The sequence below is a fragment of the Oncorhynchus masou genome, chromosome 25 (genome assembly GCF_036934945.1).
Source record: "Oncorhynchus masou masou isolate Uvic2021 chromosome 25, UVic_Omas_1.1, whole genome shotgun sequence".
Lineage (NCBI taxonomy): Eukaryota > Metazoa > Chordata > Actinopteri > Salmoniformes > Salmonidae > Oncorhynchus > Oncorhynchus masou.
In genome coordinates this window covers 26,201,315-26,224,044 of record NC_088236.1, presented here as the reverse complement: position 1 = coordinate 26,224,044, position 22,730 = coordinate 26,201,315, and the positions used below count along the sequence as shown (strand labels likewise).

Genomic DNA, 22,730 nt, shown 5'->3' with positions numbered 1-22,730 from the left:
CCCCACTGAAGCAGCTCTAAATGATGATGCTATAGAACTGTAGAAGCTGTGTGTTTCAACAGGGCCCTTGCATGTTAGCCATGTTTGGCATGACAATGAGCGACAATGAGTTGGCATGATAGGACAAACATATGGCCAGGACTGTCTATACTTCTGGCATCTCGTGTATGTTTAATGAGGTGTGACTGAGCTGATATGGTCCAGTACAGCCTAACCTTATTGACTTGTCTCTAAGCCATGACTGACTGGGTGGTGACAGGAATTGCTGTAGCAGTTGGAATAAACACAGGCTGGTCTCACTGCACCTTTGGCAATAATTGCAGGTACTTTGCCAAGGAACTATCCTCTAACTAGCATAGTATAAAATTACCAGTCAAATACTAGGCGTTAACTAATAGGCCTGACTGACTGGTTATGCTACATGACACCATAAACAAAGATTTGGAACCAAATGCCACATCACAAGAACATTATGTGAAAAAGCGCAAGGGCACACATTATTGTCCATGAGAAGATATGAGGAGAACAGCTTTCACAAGTTAACACAATCTCACTCAGCACAGCAAAAGATGATCGCAGAGCACATGCCAAGGCTGGAGAAAAGGATGAAAGAATGTTTCATGGAGATGGAATAAAAAGGGAAGGAAATGAGGAATAAGACGCATGGACAAGTCCTCCACAGAGACTGGTGAGAACGATAGAACAAAGACCAAAAGAAAGTGTGTTGTGTGTATTATCCAACTAATGTATGTATACATGGAAAGCATGCAGGTAAGTGTATGCTTTGACAACCAAAAAGGTATTTGTATGTGTGTGCACACAATGGGAAGGTGCTTGAACTGCAGGAAGAAGTAGCTAAGTCATCGTACTCATGGGTGGGCGAGAGCTCCGAGCAACTTCCACCGCCCTGGGAGAAGGGGATGTCTGAGGGACTGATCCCAAACTCCTTTACTCTGCAGAGCAGAGCACAGCACCAGGCCCAGAGTAGAGGAGCAAGAAACACAAGAGAGAGGGGACGAGAGTCAGGACACACAAAACTAGAGAGAGAAATAGGCATTTTCCTTTCCCCATGACCTGCCTGCCACAGTGGCACTCATTCAGTCTTTCACATGTAGCCTACATCTCATCAAACTGCTGCAGGCAGATATTCCCAATTCAAATAATTGTATGATCATAGAGAGCCCTTTCTTTACATCATTATATCTGCCTATTGAGGCTCAGAAGCATCATCTACCCATTTCTAAGCACAAAAATGCTGTGTGAACGAGCACAATGAAGAGCTCAAGGTCCATAGAAACGTAAAGGGAGCATATTCAAAGAAGAGGTTCCTATATTCCTTTTCTCAGACACTTCTGTGCTGATCACAGATGGAAAGCACAATTGTAGGAGAGACAGTTTCCCATGGCCAGCTGTAACACGTGTGCCCACCTGTTAGCGTAGCGTAGCGTGTTGAGGGTGTTCTCACAGGATGTCATGCCAGGAGAGATGGTGGCTATCTGGATAGGACAGAGGTGAGGAGAAACGCAGTGGAGGTAAGGTAAGGCCAGTACAAAGACCAAGTAAGGTGTGGCCTGTCCTTTGCAGAAAATGTGCTTACTTACAAGCTACAGGGTCCCCTACAGGGTCGATATAGGCCTAGATCAGTGGTCACCAACCTTTCTGAGTCAAGATCACTTCAAAAATATGTCTATGCAACATTAACCAATTAAAAACAGTTCTGTAGCATTGAGGTTCATACAGTAGGTTATAGGCCCAACACATTAACACTGCATATTGGCTACAGTTGAATTTCCCTGAAAATTATATACTTTTTTTGAGGTAGTCTATATGATCACACCGGTAATAGATCAGTTGTTGTATTACTTGTGAGGCACAGCTGAGTGAACATACATTTAAATAATTAGCTTTTTCTTTTTCTGGGCTGATTGATGGTGCCTGCATCTGATGGTCAATCTCAGCAGAGGGAGAGCGCAGCAGACTGAGGGTCAGCCTCAACATCCCACCACTCCCTTTCTTCTACTGACACTGACCAAAAAGGGACACTGTCTTCTAGCTGATAGCCAAACTCTAGTCGCACCAAATTATTTCTGCCTCATGCACAAATGAATGTTGTTATTCCTATGAACAGAGAAAGTGAAATATTCCCAAGCTGCTAATAATAACAACAAGCCTATCGATACACTTTCCTTCTCATTCATTAAAGCTGCAGTGGTGGTTGTAGCACAAGTGGAAGAACACCCATTAAATGGCTTATGAAAGAGTTGAATAAAGTGTTGACAGAGCTGAATAAGAACAAACATGAACTCAGTCATAAAAACAGCAGCTCTTTGCTGTATTCATTGACAGTCTCTCGAGTCATGGTTTTAAACGTTTTAATCTCACAGCATCAACTTTAGCTTTCTTTTAAGCCTGCTATGTTATCGCAGACATGGTAATCTGAGTCATCCGATTGGCCAGCAGTAGGCCTATAGTGTGCTTGATTTGCTCTCTGGGCCCGACGGGAAGGCAGAGTATGTACCTTCAGACACATGAAATGGTTCAAAATAGGAACACTTCGCCTACCCAGCCAACGGCGCGATACAAAAACAACAAAAAATAGAAACACAAGGCTTTATCGTTGTTTTTTTAAGAGAAATGTTTGGCGATCGACTAGGAATACTTTGGTGACCCCTGGCCTAGACCATTGGCAAGGTGTCTTAAAAAAAGTAATTTTTAATAAAATCAGAGATGACTGAACCATATGCCAGTGAGGAAAGAATTCACCAATTACCAATCCCACTAGCAGTGACAAATGATGAACTCACCATGCATGTGCGGGAGTTCTCCCCTATGAAGGAGTCTCGGAGGACCTGTGTGAGCTTGCTGGCCCTGAATGGAGTGTGTGGTTTGTTCCGTCCCAGCGCCCTGATGCACTCCTGGTAGAGTTAAAGAGAGACACAATGAGCTACAGTTTGTCTGCCTGCTGCTAAGTCTGACTGGCTGACTGATATACATTCTGAGAGAGATGGGACAGGAAAAATACAGTTGACCATTTCTATAAGATTACGTTATGTCCAACTAAGCCTGCTAGTTCTGTTCAACTGGAGGAACATGCATCTCAGACAGCACACTATCAGAGCTGTATTCATGTATAATCCTGTAAATCCATCTAAGATTAATAAACTTTTACTTGAACTGCCAGACTAAACATCTGCTGACTTTCTACCGAGTGTCCCTGTCAGAATGCTCTGCAGCTGCCCTCTGACCTCTCCCCTATGACCTTTAGTGCCAGAAGGCTCTTGTTGATCTCAGCGCCCTCCAGGCGTGTCTGGCGGTCAGCGCTGGATGTGTCGGCCCCCCTCTCGTTCCCCGCCAGGTCGATCAGGGAGAACTTGCCATGCATCTTCCCCTTCCTCCTCAGAATGATCTGGAACACGGCGTGGCTACGGGACGAGTGGGCGTTGGCCGAGGTCTGCCCTGACGTTCTGAGAGAGAGGGACAGAGAGGGAGAAAGAAAGCAGGAAGGAGAGCATTTAAATGTAATGCACAATAACATTTTAAAGATCACCGTTTATGTCATTAGTTAGGGCAACTGTGGGATGTTGCTACAAATACCTTCCACTCCGTTGCCTTACCTGCAGCTGTTGCCCACTTCTATGAGTTTGAGGACATCCTCTGTGCATTTGACATCTCTCTCATGCAACCCCACCACCTGCACCTGCTGCTTCCCATCCTCCAGCACTCGGAGCTTAGCCTTACCATTCAGCAGGTCAAACACCTAGAAGACACACACAACAATCATGCCAAATACCTATACAACCACACACGCAGTCAGGTTAAACACAGTCAGGTCCAACACATATAGAACCGCAACTTAAAACCAGTCTGTCAATATAATCACCCACGGGAGCAATACACAGTTTCCCCTTACAGTCTGAGTTAAACACTTACAACCAAGTTCCCTACATTATTTTGGGGCACTGACCAATTGAGGTCTTGGAAGCAGAAACTTGAACGTTGTGAGAATTCTGTGCAACCTCCAGCACATGTTTACAGTGAACACTGAGGCTGTACCCTTAAAGTTTTAGACAGTAGTCAATAGTCTAATGGCTATTTGTGCATAATGTAGGCCTATCAGTGGCCTACCAACGAAACCAATGGACAAAATCCTCTAATATTTTCACATGGAAATAGCTTTAAAGTTATATTATAGGCCTACATTCCATGAGACTTAAAAAAATCTTTTTTTTTTAACGTCATGGACCAAATAGGTCATTGTAAATTGTATTGTAATGTGATATATGATGCAATATAAACTGTGCGGTTCGAGCACCGAATGCTCATTGGCTGACAGCTGTGCTATATCAGACCGTACACCATGGGTATGACAAAACATGTATTTTTACTGCTCTAATTACATTGGTAACCAGTTTATAATAGCAATAAGGCACCTCGGGGGTTTGTGATATATAGCCAATATACCACGGCTAAGGGCTGTGTCCAAGGACTCCGCGTTGCGTCGTGCATAAGAACAGCCCTTAGTCGTGGTATATAGGTCATATACTACACCCCCTCGTGCCTTATTGCTTAAATAAACCACATTACAAAATCAAATATATTATTATTACCAAGCAATAAGGCCCGACGGGGTGTGGTATATAGCTAATATACCACGGCTAAGGGATGTTCTCAAGGACACAGCCCTTATATGGCCAATATACCACAACTATCACACAACCCTGAGGTGCCTTATTGATATTATAATCTAGATAACAACATAATTAGGGCAGTATAAATAAACATTTTGTCATACCCATGGTATACGGGCTGATATACCACAGCTTTCAGCCAACCAGCATTCAGGGCTCGAACCACCCAGTTTATAAAGAGAATTGGACAATGTAGGCTACACTCTGCCTATTAATTTATATGCAACAGACCCTTTAATTAAAGACTCAATCTTGCAAAGTTAGATTTGTTTTGTTGCATTGAAAAGGGGCTGATAATGTTGATTCGATCACATTAGAGAAAAACGTTGATAGTACAAACTGATGGGACGAACTCAGTGAAACTCAAATCTCTTGCGTCTATTGCCCCGGCAGTCCTGGAGATGCGTGGTCACGCACACGCGCAGCTTAGAAGGAACATTACCTACAACCAAAACCACAAGTGGATGCTGTATAAACAAGTCATTAATCACTTGCCTTTCCACTGTAGATTTCAAAGAAGGTTGCGTACACCTGAAGATCTAACTTCTTGTGGCAGGGTTTCTTCAACATGACAAACACATCCCGAGCTGCATGAGGACAAAGGGGGAAAAGACTAAGAGAAGGTTTTACAATTGTAATTGGTGCTGTAATGCTCAGAACCTACAACAATACTAAGAATCACTTACCAGCTAATGCATAAATCCCTTTAGAACAATCCTGGTTCTTTCCAGAAAAATCTCCACCCATAGTCTGAAACAAAAGATGGCAATATTCACAGTTCTGATTGTGGGTGAAACATAAATAGAAATGAAAATGCAACAACGCTTGTACACATTGAACCTGGATGTCACGGATGTAATGTTATTGTTAAGTTAGTGTTTAATAATTGACATGCATCAGCAGAAGAGGATGAGGAGGCTGGTGTGTGTGCGACTCACATGTGTTTTGCCACTACCAGTCTGTCCATAGGCGAAGCACGTGGCCATGCCCCTCTCAAAGATGGTCTCCACCAGGGGCCTGGCAGTAAACCTGTAGTAGAAACACACAAATCCACTCGTCAGTGTGTGTGCATTCACACACACTAGCAAAACACATACTTGCACACATTCCATCACAACATCCTAACAAACACACACCATCAAAATACATCCTACACACACACACACCCAATGCAAGCAGTCCTCCTGGATTGAATTCCAGTAAAAACATACAGCTGGCACATCAAACAAAACAGTTGTTTTACTGCAACAACCGACTGCTCTCTGTCTGACCTGTAAACCATTTCATTAGTGGTGCTGTCATCAAAGGCGTAGTCGAAGCGGAAGGTCTGGTTTTCCAGGTAGCGCGTCAGGTCCACCTTCTGCTTGGGCTCATGGACCATCACCACATCCTTACTGGGGATGGTAATCACATCCAGGTCCCTTATAGTCAACTCTAGAACACACACAGCCATGTTAATGAAAGTATACAGAGAAGATACACTATATACACACTATATACACACACTTCCGGTTCCGGGTTGGAGCGAGCGGTCGCATCTACACTTCGGTCCGCAGGTAGTATAACCTTTCATTACATTTCATTATAGTACAACGGTTTGATTTGTCTAATCTTAGCAATTTCTTCTTAGCTAGCTACATAGCCGTCTTTGTATCAAAGATAATTGCGTAATTATCGTATTTCGTCGTCCTAACGTAGTCGTCCTAACGTAGTCTACACTGCTATCTGCCCAGCAGCTAGCTAAGCAACTAGCTAACGTCTAAGACAATTGTGTAGTCTAGAGCGATTTTCTAGGTTAGCTAGCCAGCTATTGTCGTTCTTTTAACGTAACTTAACGCAATCAACACTGCTAGCTAGCCAGCTAGCCCCCGAATAGCAGCACTGTAGAAACTATTACAGTACAACGGTTTGATTTGTTTGATCGTAGCTAGCTAGCTACATAGCCGTCTTTGTATCTAAGACAATTGTGTAGTCTAGAGCGATTTTCTAGGTTAGCTAGCCAGCTATTGTCGTTCTTTTAACGTAACGTAACGCAATCAACACTGCTAGCTAGCCAGCTAGCCCCCGACTAGCAGCACTGTAGAAACTATTACAGTACAACGGTTTGATTTGTTTGATCGTAGCTAGCTAGCTACATAGCCGTCTTTGTATCTAAGACAATTGTGTAGTCTAGAGCGATTTTCTAGGTTAGCTAGCCAGCTATTATCGTTCTTTTAACGTAACGTAACGCAATCATCACTGCTAGCTAGCCAGCTAGCCCCCGAATAGCAGCACTGTAGAAACTATTACAGTACAACGGTTTGATTTGTTTGATCGTAGCTAGCTAGCTACATAGCCGTCTTTGTATCTAAGACAATTGTGTAGTCTAGAGCGATTTTCTAGGTTAGCTAGCCAGCTATTGTCGTTCTTTTAACATAACAGAAGGTGTAACGTAATCAACACTGCTAGCTAGCTAGCTAACGTAACGCAGCCCCAAATAGCAGCACTGTAGAAACTATTACACTCGACGGAACGACTTGATTAGTGTAGTGTCAACATCGCAGCCACTGCCAGCTAGCCTACTCCAGCAGTACTGTATCATTTCAATCATTTTTAGTCAATAAGATTCTTGCTACGTAAGCTTAACTTTCTGAACATTCGAGACGTGTAGTCCACTTGTCATTCCAATCTCCTTGCATTAGCGTAGCCTCTTCTGTAGCCTGTCAACTATGTGTCTATCTATCCCTGTTCTCTCCTCTCTGCACAGACCATACAAACGCTCCACACCGCGTGGCCGCAGCCACCCTAATCTGGTGGTCCCAGCGCGCACGACCCACGTGGAGTTCCAGGTCTCCGGTAGCCTCTGGAACTGCCGATCTGCGGCCAACAAGGCAGAGTTCATCTCAGCCTATGCCTCCCTCCAGTCCCTCGACTTCTTGGCACTGACGGAAACATGGATCACCACAGATAACACTGCTACTCCTATTGCTCTCTCTTCGTCCGCCCACGTGTTCTCGCACACCCCGAGAGCTTCTGGTCAGCGGGGTGGTGGCACCGGGATCCTCATCTCTCCCAAGTGGTCATTCTCTCTTTCTCCCCTTACCCATCTGTCTATCGCCTCCTTTGAATTCCATGCTGTCACAGTTACCAGCCCTTTCAAGCTTAACATCCTTATCATTTATCGCCCTCCAGGTTCCCTCGGAGAGTTCATCAATGAGCTTGATGCCTTGATAAGCTCCTTTCCTGAGGACGGCTCACCTCTCACAGTCCTGGGCGATTTTAACCTCCCCACGTCTACCTTTGACTCATTCCTCTCTGCCTCCTTCTTTCCACTCCTCTCCTCTTTTGACCTCACCCTCTCACCTTCCCCCTACTCACAAGGCAGGCAATACGCTCGACCTCATCTTTACTAGATGCTGTTCTTCCACTAACCTCATTGCAACTCCCCTCCAAGTCTCCGACCACTACCTTGTATCCTTTTCCCTCTCGCTCTCATCCAACACTTCCCACACTGCCCCTACTCGGATGGTATCGCGCCGTCCCAACCTTCGCTCTCTCTCCCCCGCTACTCTCTCCTCTTCCATCCTATCATCTCTTCCCTCTGCTCATACCTTCTCCAACCTATCTCCTGATTCTGCCTCCTCAACCCTCCTCTCTTCCCTTTCTGCATCCTTTGACTCTCTATGTCCCCTATCCTCCAGGCCGGCTCGGTCCTCCCCTCCCGCTCCGTGGCTCGACGACTCATTGCGAGCTCACAGAACAGAGCTCCGGGCAGCCGAGCGGAAATGGAGGAAAACTCGCCTCCCTGCGGACCTGGCATCCTTTCACTCCCTCCTCTCTACATTTTCCTCCTCTGTCTCTGCTGCTAAAGCCACTTTCTACCACTCTAAATTCCAAGCATCTGCCTCTAACCCTAGGAAGCTCTTTGCCACCTTCTCCTCCCTCCTGAATCCTCCTCCCCCCTCCTCCCTCTCTGCAGATGACTTCATCAACCATTTTGAAAAGAAGGTCGACGACATCCGATCCTCGTTTGCTAAGTCAAACGACACCGCTGGTTCTGCTCACACTGCCCTACCCTGTGCTCTGACCTCTTTCTCCCCTCTCTCTCCAGATGAAATCTCGCTTCTTGTGACGGCCGGCCGCCCAACAACCTGCCCGCTTGACCCTATCCCCTCCTCTCTTCTCCAGACCATTTCCGGAGACCTTCTCCCTTACCTCACCTCGCTCATCAACTCATCCCTGACCGCTGGCTACGTCCCTTCCGTCTTCAAGAGAGCGAGAGTTGCACCCCTTCTGAAAAAACCTACACTCGATCCCTCCGATGTCAACAACTACAGACCAGTATCCCTTCTCTCTTTTCTCTCCAAAACTCTTGAACGTGCCGTCGTTGGCCAGCTCTCCCGCTATCTCTCTCAGAATGACCTTCTTGATCCAAATCAGTCAGGTTTCAAGACTAGTCATTCAACTGAGACTGCTCTTCTCTGTATCACGGAGGCGCTCCGCACTGCTAAAGCTAACTCTCTCTCCTCTGCTCTCATCCTTCTAGACCTATCGGCTGCCTTCGATACTGTGAACCATCAGATCCTCCTCTCCACCCTCTCCGAGTTGGGCATCTCCGGCGCGGCCCACGCTTGGATTGCGTCCTACCTGACAGGTCGCTCCTACCAGGTGGCGTGGCGAGAATCTGTCTCCTCACCACGCGCTCTCACCACTGGTGTCCCCCAGGGCTCTGTTCTAGGCCCTCTCCTATTCTCGCTATACACCAAGTCACTTGGCTCTGTCATAACCTCACATGGTCTCTCCTATCATTGCTATGCAGACGACACACAATTAATCTTCTCCTTTCCCCCTTCTGATGACCAGGTGGCGAATCGCATCTCTGCATGTCTGGCAGACATATCAGTGTGGATGACGGATCACCACCTCAAGCTGAACCTCGGCAAGACGGAGCTGCTCTTCCTCCCGGGGAAGGACTGCCCGTTCCATGATCTCGCCATCACGGTTGGCTGGGCTCCCTGCCTGTGCCATTAAACCCCTACAACTCATCCAGAACGCCGCAGCCCGTCTGGTGTTCAACCTTCCCAAGTTCTCTCACGTCACCCCGCTCCTCCGCTCTCTCCACTGGCTTCCAGTTGAAGCTCGCATCCGCTACAAGACCATGGTGCTTGCCTACGGAGCTGTGAGGGGAACGGCACCGCAGTACCTCCAGGCTCTGATCAGGCCCTACACCCAAACAAGGGCACTACGTTCATCCACCTCTGGCCTGCTCGCCTCCCTACCACTGAGGAAGTACAGTTCCCTCTCAGCCCAGTCAAAACTGTTCGCTGCTCTGGCCCCCCAATGGTGGAACAAACTCCCTCACGACGCCAGGACAGCAGAGTCAATCACCACCTTCCGGAGACACCTGAAACCCCACCTCTTCAAGGAATACCTAGGATAGGATAAGTAATCCTTCTCCCCCCCCTTAAATGATTTAGATGCACTATTGTAAGTGGCTGTTCCACTGGATGTCAGAAGGTGAATTCACCAATTTGTAAGTCGCTCTGGATAAGAGCGTCTGCTAAATGACTTAAATGTAATGTAAATGTAATATACACAAAAGTATGTGGAAACCCCTTCAAATTAGCGACTTGAGCTATTTCAGCCACACCCGTTGCTGACAGGTGTCTAAAATTGAGCACACCGCCATGCAATCTCCATAGACAAACATTGGCCTCACTGAAGAGTTCAGTGACGTTCAATGTTGCACCGTCATAGGATGCCACCTTTCCAACAAGTCAGTTCGTCAAATTTCTGCCCTGCTAGAGCTGCACCGGTCAACTGTAAGTGCTGTTATTGAGAAGTTCAAACGTCTAGGAGCAATAACGGCTCAGCCGCAAATTGGAAGACCACACAAGCTCACAGAACAGGACCGGCGTGTGCTGAAATGCAGAAAAATAGTCTGTCCTCGGTTGCAACACTCACTACCGAGTTCCAAACTGCCTCTGGAAGCAATGTCAGCACAAGAACTGTTGGCCGAGTAGCCGCACACAAGCCTAACATGTGCAATGCCAAGCGTTGGCTAGAGTGGTGTAAAGCTCACCGCCATTGGGCTCCGGAGCAGTGGAAACGCGTTCTCTTGAGTGATGAATCACACTTCACTATCTGGCAACCCGACAGATGAATCTGGGTTTGGCAGATGCCAGGAGAACGCTACCCACCGGAATGCATAGTGCAAACTGTAAAGTTTGGTGGAGGAGGAATAATGGTCTGGGGCTGTTTTTCATGGGTCGAGCTAGGCCCCTTAGTTCAGGTGAAGGGAAATGACATTCTAAATGATTATGTGCTTCCAACTTCGTGGCAACAGTTTGGGGAAGGCCCTTTCCTGTTTCAACATGACAATTCCCCTGTGCACAAAGCAAGGTCCATACAGAAATAGTTTGTCGAGATCGGTGTGGAAGAACTTGACTGGCCTGCACAGAGCCCTGACCTCAACTCCATTGAACACTTTTGGGATGAATTGGAAATTCAACTGCGAGCCAGGCCTAATCGCCCAACATCAGTGCCCGACCTCACTAATGCTCTTGTGGCTAAATGGAAGCAAGTCCCTGCAGCAATGTTCAAACATCTAGTGGAAATCCTTCCCAGAAGAGTGGAGGCTGTTATAGCAGCAAAGGGGGGGACCAACTCCATATGAATGCCCATGATATTGGAATGATGATCAGACGAGAAGGTGTCAACATACTTTTGGTCATGTAGTGTAGTTTCCCTGATTGCAGGCCATAAGAAAATACCTGAACCTGACTGATTATGACCGTCCAAAAGCTCATAGTAGGTAAACTCGTGACTGGTTCCTCATTATGATTAAAGGCTCTGTTGGATGTCCTCCTTACCTTTCTTGTTGAGTGGACGTTTCCTCACACAAACACATATTCTGTGCTCTTCAATCTGACAAAATAAAAACACACATTAATCAGGCCATTGTATTGGGACAGAGGGAGAGAAAGCAGGGAGAGGGAGAGAGAGCAGGGTGTTGTCTGTACTCACCAGATCTGTGGTGGACAGCGGCCGGTAGTCCAGACTGGCACGGAAGTCTCTGATCATATGCAGGATCTCATAGTTAGGGACAGTGGTGTCCACCTCCTGAGAACGATTATGTTAGGTCACTGTTCAATTTATACTTGAATTGAATTAGCAAGTTATTTTCACTAAAGAAAATGTGTTCAATGACTAACATTGCTATAGTGAGTCAATTATCTTATATCTTATAAACCCAGATATTAGAGGAGATATGGGGGGGGGGGTCAGAGGATGGAAGGAGGAGTGCCCCTGTACCTGTGCCTTCTTCTCCCTCAGCTCCTGTTGCTGTATCCGTCGTCTCTCTCTCTTCTCCTGCAGTTTCTCCACTTCCTTCACACAGTTGGACTTCCTCCTCCCTGCCAGGAAACCCCGGCAAAGGAACAGGAAGTCACAAACGCTGCCTTTCACAGAACATGCACACTCAACCTTTCTGAAAGGGAGCTCTTCCTCTGCTGGTGTTTCCCTACTATAGGGTTGTCCAGACAGAGTGGTGGCTGGCTGGGGACTGGGCCTTCTAGCATCCAGGGGGACAGCAACTTTATACAGGCCTGAGGGCAGGCTACAGCAGCTGGCACAAACCTTACCCTGGTAACCCTTCTATTCCTATTACACTACTATAGGGCTCTTGACCAACCACTGATCCAACAACAGTCAAATGCTGACTGGGAAAGCAGAGATATGAGTACATAGGGGACTTCTTAGTCTAGGTTCCTCAAAAGTTACATAAATCCTGCATCATATTACAGTTAGTATCATTTAGAAACCCAATTCATAATTTGAAAATCTGATCATACGAGAGAGGAGAGTATAAAGTGAGTGTCAGTGGCCCATTTCTGATTCCACCAGACCCCAAGATATCCAGCTGAGCAGCACAGTAACCCTTCCTCTAGCATACAGCCCCATCTGAAGGCCTGCAGGCTCGTCATTCAGAGCAGAGAGCAAGGATTAATAACCTGCAGTAATCTGGGGGAGCAGGGCCAGGTCAGAACCAGTGCCAGGCTGGCCGGCAGGAAGGAAGGAAGAGAGAAATAGAGAGAGAGCTACGAGGATGTCTCTCTGTCTCTGATTCCATTGGTAGGGGGGAGCCCCGATCAAGGCTTTGAATATAGCGGAAGCCTTTTAGGCGAGTAATAATCCCAAACTAAAGGTTCTCCAAAGGAAAGCGACAGGGCTCTATGATAACATTAAGCATTGGGGTGGTTGGGAGAGTTGATACATACAAAGCTGTCCAAACTCCTTTCTGCTTAGCTGATGCAATGACGCTTCTGTGACACACATGTGATCGACAAAGCATAGAAAATCAGGAACATTAAGCCTATTGGTCAGATGTTATCGTAAACAAATACACAACATGAAATGGAATAACAAATAATATTTCCGGGGAATGCTTAGGAGGGTGAAAATGACAGAACATTCAGATTTCCGGAATGAGTAAATATGTCAAAATGTAACTCCAACATAGACGGATATAGCCGTGATGTTCCTACCATTGGCTAACTGTTGGGCTGTCTGGGCCTGGGTGGGCTGGGCTGGCTGCTGGGCAGGAGGAGGAGAAGGCTCTGGCTGCTGGGGTGGAGCTGGTCTGGCCCGGGTCGACACCACTGTGGAACCCACAACACAGAGAGTTATCAAGAGGGCCTGTTTCAAGTGAATTAAGCGACATGGTACCCATGAACATTACCAAGACAATGTTCAACTGTCAATTATCAAAAACAAGTACACAAACACACCTCTGTTATCCCTGGATGGAGTGCCATTCTTAGTGGGCGCTATTGTTCGCCGGTTCTGCTAAAGAACACAAAAGAGGGAGATAAGATAAATGCATTGACAAAAATATTTGAAGCCATGAGAATTTAAACTGTAATCATGGTTTACAAATGATTTTACCCAGCAGATCACTAGATCACAACCCTGAAGAATACAACACTTCTCACTCCCATGACTGCAAAATAAGGGTTTTAGAAATGGACAAATTCTGAGAATCAGATTACTGGAGCTTCCTTTGTTCGCATCTGTTCTGTGTTTCTTTTGCCACTCCAGCAGTGGGCCTCTGAGGCCACACACTGCACCATAGGCAAGATATGAGGTTCTTCATCTATGCACTACACAGGCAGACTTCACCCTGCAGTGGTTATCCTAGCAGTCCATAACAAAACTAAATTCCATCACATGAAGCGCTCACCTTGGAGATCTTGTTGACCTTCACAGAGGTGGGCGTTGGTGGGGGAGGGGTCTCTGTGCTGGGGGTGATCTCCTCTTCTGGGGCCACATCTGGGTTTAGTGCAAATATACTCTCCAAGTCAATCTGGATAGAGAGAAGTGTGTGTCACTGTAATTGTACCTAACCCATACAGATCGCTCCTGAACAATTCTACTAGTCCCTTCTCTTTGCCCTTCTTGTGTGTGTGTCTGTGTGTGGTGTGGCAATAAATGTGTTGACTGTACATCTCTCTCCTACTGGTCATCATTACCACACCTTCTAAAAGAGTCCACAACCAATTGGTGCCCTTTCTCATGGTCCTTCGAGCCAGACTTTTCAAGTCAATATTCAACAGGAGATCTAACACAATATACTCTACACATCAATATGCAGAAGAGATGAGGTGCAAATATACTCAGTTAATATGTACCTTATATGTTAGTATATGGAGAGCAGAGAAGTATATCCGTGTAGCTCAGAGGAGCAGAGAGCAGCAGGACAACATCTGTATTCAACAGCAAAGCTCAAGAAATATGACTGCTGTAAGGCTCTCTAAACTCAAGTATATTCAGGGCAGAGAGTGATGTCTGGCAGAACATGCAGAAGGATTGTGTAATCTCCAAAACTCTAGAATGTCTTCAGATGCATTATTCATAGGGCTCAATGCCTAAGAGCTGAGCGGACGCCGGCTGTCGTGCTAAGCTACTAGCTAGGCTTGGTTACCTCTTTCCCTTTTGTGTCTCCATTTTCGATCCACTCCACAGTGACGCTCTCATTGTCTTCATTCAACGACGTGACCATGGCTTGGTGTATTCGTCCTGTAACAAAGCACGTGTGGTTGTTCATTATCTGACAAACACCCACAGCACAGAGAAGTTGGAAGGGGAGTTCTCTGAAATGTAACAAATTAGTTAATTCCTTAAAATTGTTGCACAGTACTGTCCTAACTCTGGCCTACACTACTCACAGTGCACTACAGCCATTAGGGATGACTGACTGCATGACACATCTTTATTTTAAGGGCGGGAGTGGGAGGACTTTCACCAGGGAATCAGTCAGCAGGGAAGACCGTAGCTACTAGTAGCTACCCAACTGGAGAAGTGCATAGGGACATTAAACTACAACAATGAAGCTGGAGTACACAGACACCTGCAGCACACACACACTTCAACATGCTCTCTGGAACCGTACGGCTATGCCAGCCTGACAATACAGTACATGACAAAATAATTGGCCGTAAACATCCCAAACGAGCTTCTCCAGGACATTACTCAACAGAAGTGTGTGAAGACAAGAGAGGTGGTCTAAACTTCAGCCACAGATATGCCATTTAGCAGACGCTTTTATCCAAAGCAAGTTACTGTCATGCATGCATACATTTTAAATATGGGTGACCCTGGGAATCAAACCCACAACCCTGACGGTGCAATCACCATGCTCGACCAACTGAGACATAAAGCCATGTCAAACAAGTTAGGAAGCATGTAGTCAATATACATGGAGTTACCCTTTCCCTGTCCTCCCTCCCAATCTACTGCTGGTCTAAATACACACTTCACAGGCAGCCTGAGCCGAGTCTGCTCCATAATTACCAGCAGCTTCCTGTGCCTAACCCTGGTCTATGACACACTACATCCCCTGGCTGCTCACTGTCAGGGGTGAAGCGGGGGGGACATGTTCCCAGCATTCATTATTTAGAGCAGAGAGTTTTATGGATGCTTTTAGTGTTCGCTGCTGCTGAGTTCTACCCAAGTAATGATTCTACAGCGCACAGCAGTGAAAGCCCATTTAAATAACTCAGTAACAGAACAAGAATCCCTTTCATCTGAGATAGTGTCAGACAGTGATGTAAAAATAGCTTACATTAGCACTGACAGAGGCGGCAAGTGATATGTGGAACATGCGGTCAGATGCCTGTCATGACTCCATATGCATGTCACTCCACCATGATGTCTTTCCCTCTCCTCTTTGGCAGATCTGCTCTAGAAAACCCTGCTTCTGGTCAAGAGGGACACACCAACTGATGTGTGTGTCTTGGTGAGCCTATGCACTACTACACTGACCTGAAGAAATACAACTTGCTGAGGAGAACTTGCTGCATAGAGACTAGAGGTCGAACGGTTATGATTTTTCAACGCCGATACCGATTATTGGAGGACCAAAAAAGCCGATACCGAATAATTGGACGATTTTTCAAATGTATTTATTTATTTGTAATAATGACATTTACAACAATAATGAATGAACACTTATTTTAACTTAACATAATACATCAATAAAATCAATTTAGCCTCAAGTAAATAATGAAACATGTTCAATTTGGTTTAAATAATGCAATAACAAAGTGCTGGAGAAGAAAGTAAAAGTGCAATATAAGAAAGCTAACGTTTCAGTTCCTTGCTCAGAATAGTTGAAGAGCTGCTGGCAAAACGCACCAAAGTGCTGTTTGAATGAATGTTTACGCGCCTGCTTCTGCCTACCACCACTCAGTCAGATACTTCGATACTTGTATGCTCAGTCAGATTATATGCAACGCCGGACACGCTAGATAATATCTAGTAATATCATCAACCATATTTAGTTAACTAGTGATTATGATTGATTGTTTTTTACAAGATAAGTTTAATGCTAGCTAGCAACTTACCTTGGCTTACTGCATTCGCGTAACAGGCAGTCTCCTTGTGGAGTGCAACGAGAGAGAGGCAGGTCGTTATTGCGTTGGACTAGTTAACTGTAAGGTTGCAAGATTGAATCCCCCGAGCTGACAAGGTGAAAATCTGTCATTCTGCCCCATAACAAGACAGTTAACCCACCGTTCCTAGGCCGTCATTGAAAATAAGAATGTGTTAACTGACTTGCCTAGTTAAATAAAAAGGTATAAAAAAATATATATATATATTTTTTTTAATCAGCGCCCAAAAATACAGATTTCCGAATTGTTATGAAAACTTGAAATCGGCCATTCCGATTAAATCGGTTGACCTCTAATAGAGACTGCATGTGTGTGATTCTGAGAGCTGTGTCTCAGAGATCTTTATGGTAGGGCTGGACCAGCGCCAAGCTAGCTGGCAGTTAAATCCCATCTTGGATCAGCAGGTTGATTGCAAGCTACCCTGGCAACAGCAGGTGACTGTAGACACACAATGGCAGACAGACAGCATTACTTAAGAACGGACACATGGGAGGTGAGAGCCCAGTGTGTTCAGGAGGATTAGATGAGGACACACAGACAAGGAAAAGGAATCGCTTACCATTGTGGAGGGAGCAAGAGCAGCAGGCGAATACTGAACAGACTGGCACTCATGCTTGCAAGACCTGATGCAATTGAATCACTAAGAATAGAGAATGGCCTGGTCCTCCAAGAACTTCCTTGTACAGACCAACCAACCACCACCCTATCCCCGCAGGTTTACCCACACACTCCTCAAATAGCACTACATGCAAACAGAATCTGTATTGTGTATTCTGTGTGTAGAGAAACGTACACAACACATGCATCCATCTCATCTGTAAACATGTGAATGGTAACTGACAGGTGAATGGTACCCTGTCCGTGTGCACTGGCTGCAGTGCAGTGCCATACTCTAGCCCTTTGTTCTAAAATACTAACCTAAGGTGACTAAAAGCATCCGCATGCTTCCCAGCCGAAGCAGTTCGTTAGAGTTCGTGCATACAGTACCAGTCAAAAGTTTGGACATACATACTCATTCAAGGGTTTTTATTTTTACTATTTTCTACATTGTAGAATAATAGAAGACATCAAAACTTTGAAATAACAAATCAAGATTATCCTACCAACAGGACATTAAAAGCGAATATCTCATGTTTTACAGAGTCGTAGCTGAACGACGACATGGATAATATAGAGCTGGAGGGATTTTCCATGCATCGGCATGACAGAGAAGCAACGTCTGGTAAGATGAGGGGTGGGGGTCTGTGTCCATTTGTCAATAACAGCTGGTGAGTGATGTCTAATATTAAAGAAGTCTTGAGGTATTGCTTGCCTGAGGTAGAGTACTTTATGATAAACTGTAGACCACAATAACTACCAAGAGAGTTCTCATCTATATTATTCATAGCCGTCTATTTACCACCACAAACCGATGCTGGCACTAAGACCGCACTCGACCAGCTGTATTAGGCCATAAGAAAACGCTCATCCAAAGGCGGCGCTCCTAGTGGCTGGGGACTTTAATGCAGTGAAACTTAAATCCGTTTTATGTCATTTCTACCAGCATGACATGTGCAACCAGAGGGAGATTTTTTAAATAAATATAATAAATAGAAACAAAAACTCTAGACCACCTTTACTCCACACACAGAGACGCGTACAAAGCTCTCTCTCGACCTCCATTTGGCAAATCTGACCATAATTCACTTAATTCCTGCTTACAAGCAAAAACTAAGGCAGGAAGTACCAGTAACGATGACGCGGATGCAACACTAAGGGACTGGTTTGCTAGCACAGACTGGAATATGTTCCGGGATTCATCCAATGGCATTGAGGAGTATACCACCTCAATCATTGGCTCAATCAATAAGTGCAACGACGACGTCGTCCCCACTTCACCGTACATACATACCCCAACCAGAAGCCATAGATTACAGGCAGCATCCGCATCGAGCTAAAGGCTAGAGCTGCCACTTTCAAGGAGCGGGACACTAGTCCGGATGCTAAGGAATCCCCCTATGCCCTCAGACGAACCATCAAACAGGCAAAGTGTCAATACAGGATTAAGATTGAATCCTACTATACCAGCTATGGCTCTCGTCGGATGTAGCAGTGCTTGAAAACGATTATGGACTACAAAGGGAAACCCAGCTGCGAGCTGCACAGTGACGCGAGCCTACCAGAAGAGCTAAACCCCTTTTATGCTCACTTCAAGGCAAGCAACACAGAAGCATGCATGAGAGCAAAGTCCGTTACGGACGAGTGTGATAATGCTCTCCGTAGCCGATGTGAGCAAGACAGGTCAACATTCACAAGGCCATGGGGCCAGACGGATTACCAGGACATGAACAAAAGACCAACTGGCAAGTGTCTTCACCGACATTTTCAACCTCTCCCTGACCGAGTCTGAAATACCTACTGTTGAAGTCGGAAGTTCACATTCACTTAGGTTGGAGTCATTAAAACTCGTTTTTCAACCGCTTCACAAATTTCTAGTTTACAAACTATAGTTTGGCAAGACGGTTAGGACATCTACTTTGTGCATGACAAGTAATTTTTCCAACAATTGTTTACAGATACAGTGAAATAATCTATCACAATTCCAGTGGGTCAGAAGTTTACATACACTAAGTTGACTGTGCCTTTAAACTAGAGGTCGACTGATTAAATCGGAATAGCCAATTAATTAGGGCCGATTTCAAGTTTTCATAATCGGAAATCGGTCAAATTGGACACCGATTTGACCTTTTTTTAACACCTTTATTTAATCTCTATTTAACTAGGCAAGTCAGTTAGGAACACATTCTTACTTTCAATGACGGCCTAGTTAACTGCCTGGTTCAGGGGCAGAACGACAGATTTTCACCTTGTCAGCTCGGGGGATTCAATCTTGCAACCTTACAGTTAACTAGTCCAACGCTCTAACCATCTACCTCTCATTGCACTCCACGAGGAGACTGCCTGTTACGCGAATGCAGTAAGCCAAGGTAAATTGCTAGCTAGCATTAAACTTACCTTATAAAAAACAATCAATCATAATCACTAGTTAATCTAGCGTGTCCTGAGTCGCATATAATCGATGCGGTGCGTATCGTTGCTCCAATGTGTACCTAACCATGAACATCAATGCCTTTCTTAAAATCAATACACAGAAGTATATATTTAGCTAGAATAAATCCAGGTTAGCAGGCAATATTAACCAGGTGAAATTGTGTCACTTCTCTTGCGTTCATTGCACGCAGAGTCAGTGTATATGCAACAGTTTGGGCCGCCTAATTTACCAGAATTTTACGTAATTATGACATAACATTGAAGGTTGTGCAATGTAACAGGAATATTTAGACTTATGGATGCCACCGTTAAATAAAATACAGAACGGTTCCGTATTTCACTGAAAGAATAAACGTTTTGTTTTCTGGATTTGACCATATTAATGACCTACGGCTGGTATTTCTGTGTGTTATTATGTTATAATAAAGTCTATGATTTGATAGAGCAGTCTCGCTGTGCGATGGTAGGCACCAGCAGGCTCTTAAGCATTCATTCAAACAGCACTTTTGTGCGTTTGCCAGCAGCTCTTCGTTGTGCGTCAAGCATTGCGCTGTTTATGACTTCAAGCCTATCAACTCCCGAGATTAGGCTGGCAATACTAAAGTGCCTATTAGAACATTCAATAGTCAAAGGAATATGAAATACAAATGGTATAGAGAGAAATAGTCCTATAATAACTAATAACTTTCATATGTTCTCATGTTCTGAGCAAGGAACTGAAACGTTAGCACATATTGCACTTTTACTTTCTTCTCCAACACTTTGTTTTAGCATTATTTAAACCAAATTGAACATGTTTCATTATTTATTTGAGGCTGATTAATCGTTATCGGCTTTTTTTGGTCCTCTAATAATTGGTATCTCTGTTGAAAAATCATAATCGGTCGACCTCTAGATGATACAGTACAATATAAAGTAGCTCAAACATGACGACTCCATTTTTTGAGCAAGAAGGTTAACCCCCCTACAACAACTGCTCCTGGGCGCCAATGACGTGGACGTCGATTAAGGCACATCTCTGATTCAGAGGGGTTGGGTTAAATACGGAAGACACATTTCAGTTGAATGCATTCAGTTGTGCAATTGATGAGGTATCTCCTTTCCCCCCTTCCCAATGGGCACAACTTTATAGTAATGCAGGAGAGAATAATCTTGCTTTCTCCCCAACTGCCTCAAAGCAGATGATCTAAAGTGGGCTTAAAGAGTAGACATCATTTACCATGGTGGCCCACTTTGGTGCTGAAACCTGGCTGAGTGGGTGTGTAGAGGTCGACCGATTAGGGCCGATTTCAGGTTTTCATAATCGGTAATCGGCATTCTTGGACGCCGATTATGGCCGATTACATTGCGCTCCACGAGGAGACTGCGTGGCAGGCTGACCACCTGTTACGCGAGTGTAGCAAGGATCCAAGATAAGTTGCTAGCTAGCATTAAAAACTTACCTTATAAAAAAACTATCTTAATATAATCAGTAGTTAACCACACATTGTTGATGATATTACTAGTTTAACTAGCTTGTCCTGCGTTGCAAATAATCAATGCAGTGCCTGTTAATTTATCATCGAATCACAGCCTACTTCGCCAAACGGGTGATGATATAACAAACGCATTCGCAAAAAAGAAAAAAAAAAAGCACTGTATTTTCACCAATGTACCTAGCCATAAACATCAAATGGCTTCCTTAAAATCAATACACAAATATATATTTTTAAACCAGCATATTTAGTTTAAAAAAATTCATGTTAGCAGGCAATATTAACTAGGGAAATTGTCTTCTCTTGTGTTCTGTGCAAGCAGAGTCAGGGTATATGCAGCAGTTTGGGCTGCCTGGCTCGTTGCGAACTGTGAAGACCATTTCTTCCTAACAAAGACCATAATTCATTTGCCAGAATTTTACATAATGATGACATAACATTGAAGGTTGTGCAATGTAACAGCAATATTTAGACTTATGGATGCCACATCGTTCGATAAAATACGGACCGATTCCGTATTTCACAGCAGCAGGCTCATAAGCTTTCATTCAGACAGGACTTTCCTGCGTTTGCCAGCAGCTCTTCGCAATGCTTGAAGCACAGCGCCATTTATGACTTCAAGCCTATCAACTCCTGAGATGAGGCTGGCAAAACTATAGTGCCAAAAAAACATCCAATAGTCAAAGGTATATGAAATACAAAATGGTAGAGAAATAGTCCTAATAATTCCTATAAAAACTACAACCTAAAACTTCTTACCTGGGAATATTGAAGACTCATGTTAAAGGGAACCACCAGCTTTCATATGTTCTCATGTTCTGAGCAAGGAACATAAACGTTAGCTTTTTTACATTGCACTTTTACTTTCTTCTCCAACACTTTGTTTTTGCATTATTTAAACCAAATTGAACATGTTTCATTATTTATTTGAGATTATATTGATTTTTATTTAGGTATTATATTAAGTTCAAATAAGTGTTCATTCAGTATTGTTGTAATTGTCTTTATTACAAATATATAAATAAAAAAAAAAATTTTAAATAAGCTTTTTTTTGGTCCTCCAATAAATCCGTATAGGCGTTGAAAAATCATAATCGGTTGACCTCTAGTTGACACCTCATATGTTGAGCGGGGAACAGAGTGGGCAGTTACGGAACACATTAAGTTAGAGCAACTTAAAGGAGCAATTATGGTCAAGTGCCTTGCTCAAAGGCACACACCAATATTTTGCTTAGTTTGCGGGGGGGGGATTCGAACCAGAAATATTTTGTTTACTGGCCCAACACTCTTAACCACTAAGCTACCTGCCGCTTCCTTACTTAACTGACTGCTGTCAGTTGGTCAAAAATGTCTCCATGGCATTTACTTTGAAAGACACTGAATGGGGATCATTTCATGCAGACATTATTAGAATACAGTTGATAATCCACATGAAGATTAAATAGGCCTTTCTCTTATGCCATTGAAAGAGGGCAAAAGAGGGTGAAAGAGGGTGTTTCCTGTCCTGGCTGGGATTAAAAGGAATGCTGGTGCCAAACACACCCTGCACAGTTAAAGTTCTAGTAGACTGGACTGAAGTGTCAATGTCAAAAGTGAAATTAGCTGAT

At 44.5% G+C, this 22,730-nt stretch overlaps 1 protein-coding gene across 6 annotated transcripts in view; it reads right to left on the bottom strand.

Annotated features, from left to right (window-relative positions):
* LOC135513984 (kinesin-like protein KIF2A) overlaps positions 1-22,730 on the bottom strand; it is a 37,712-nt gene that overhangs the window by 11,962 nt on the left and 3,020 nt on the right. Inside the window, exons 2-18 of one of the 6 annotated variants that reach the window (XM_064937061.1) lie at positions 14,650-14,744; positions 13,909-14,031; positions 13,457-13,511; positions 13,214-13,327; positions 12,947-12,991; positions 11,982-12,082; positions 11,694-11,789; positions 11,540-11,594; positions 5,960-6,122; positions 5,627-5,717; positions 5,375-5,438; positions 5,184-5,275; positions 3,615-3,757; positions 3,260-3,464; positions 2,805-2,915; positions 1,429-1,496; positions 870-953 (exon numbers count right to left, since the gene is read on the bottom strand). In XM_064937061.1, coding sequence (XP_064793133.1) covers positions 870-953; positions 1,429-1,496; positions 2,805-2,915; positions 3,260-3,464; positions 3,615-3,757; positions 5,184-5,275; positions 5,375-5,438; positions 5,627-5,717; positions 5,960-6,122; positions 11,540-11,594; positions 11,694-11,789; positions 11,982-12,082; positions 12,947-12,991; positions 13,214-13,327; positions 13,457-13,511; positions 13,909-14,031; positions 14,650-14,744 — 1,705 coding nt within the window. Of the gene's footprint in view, positions 1-869; positions 954-1,428; positions 1,497-2,804; positions 2,916-3,259; positions 3,465-3,614; positions 3,758-5,183; positions 5,276-5,374; positions 5,439-5,626; positions 5,718-5,959; positions 6,123-11,539; positions 11,595-11,693; positions 11,790-11,981; positions 12,083-12,946; positions 12,992-13,213; positions 13,328-13,456; positions 13,515-13,908; positions 14,032-14,649; positions 14,745-22,730 lie in introns of all 6 variants that reach the window. The other 5 variants (XM_064937060.1, XM_064937063.1, XM_064937064.1 and 2 more) reach the window with 5 other exon arrangements.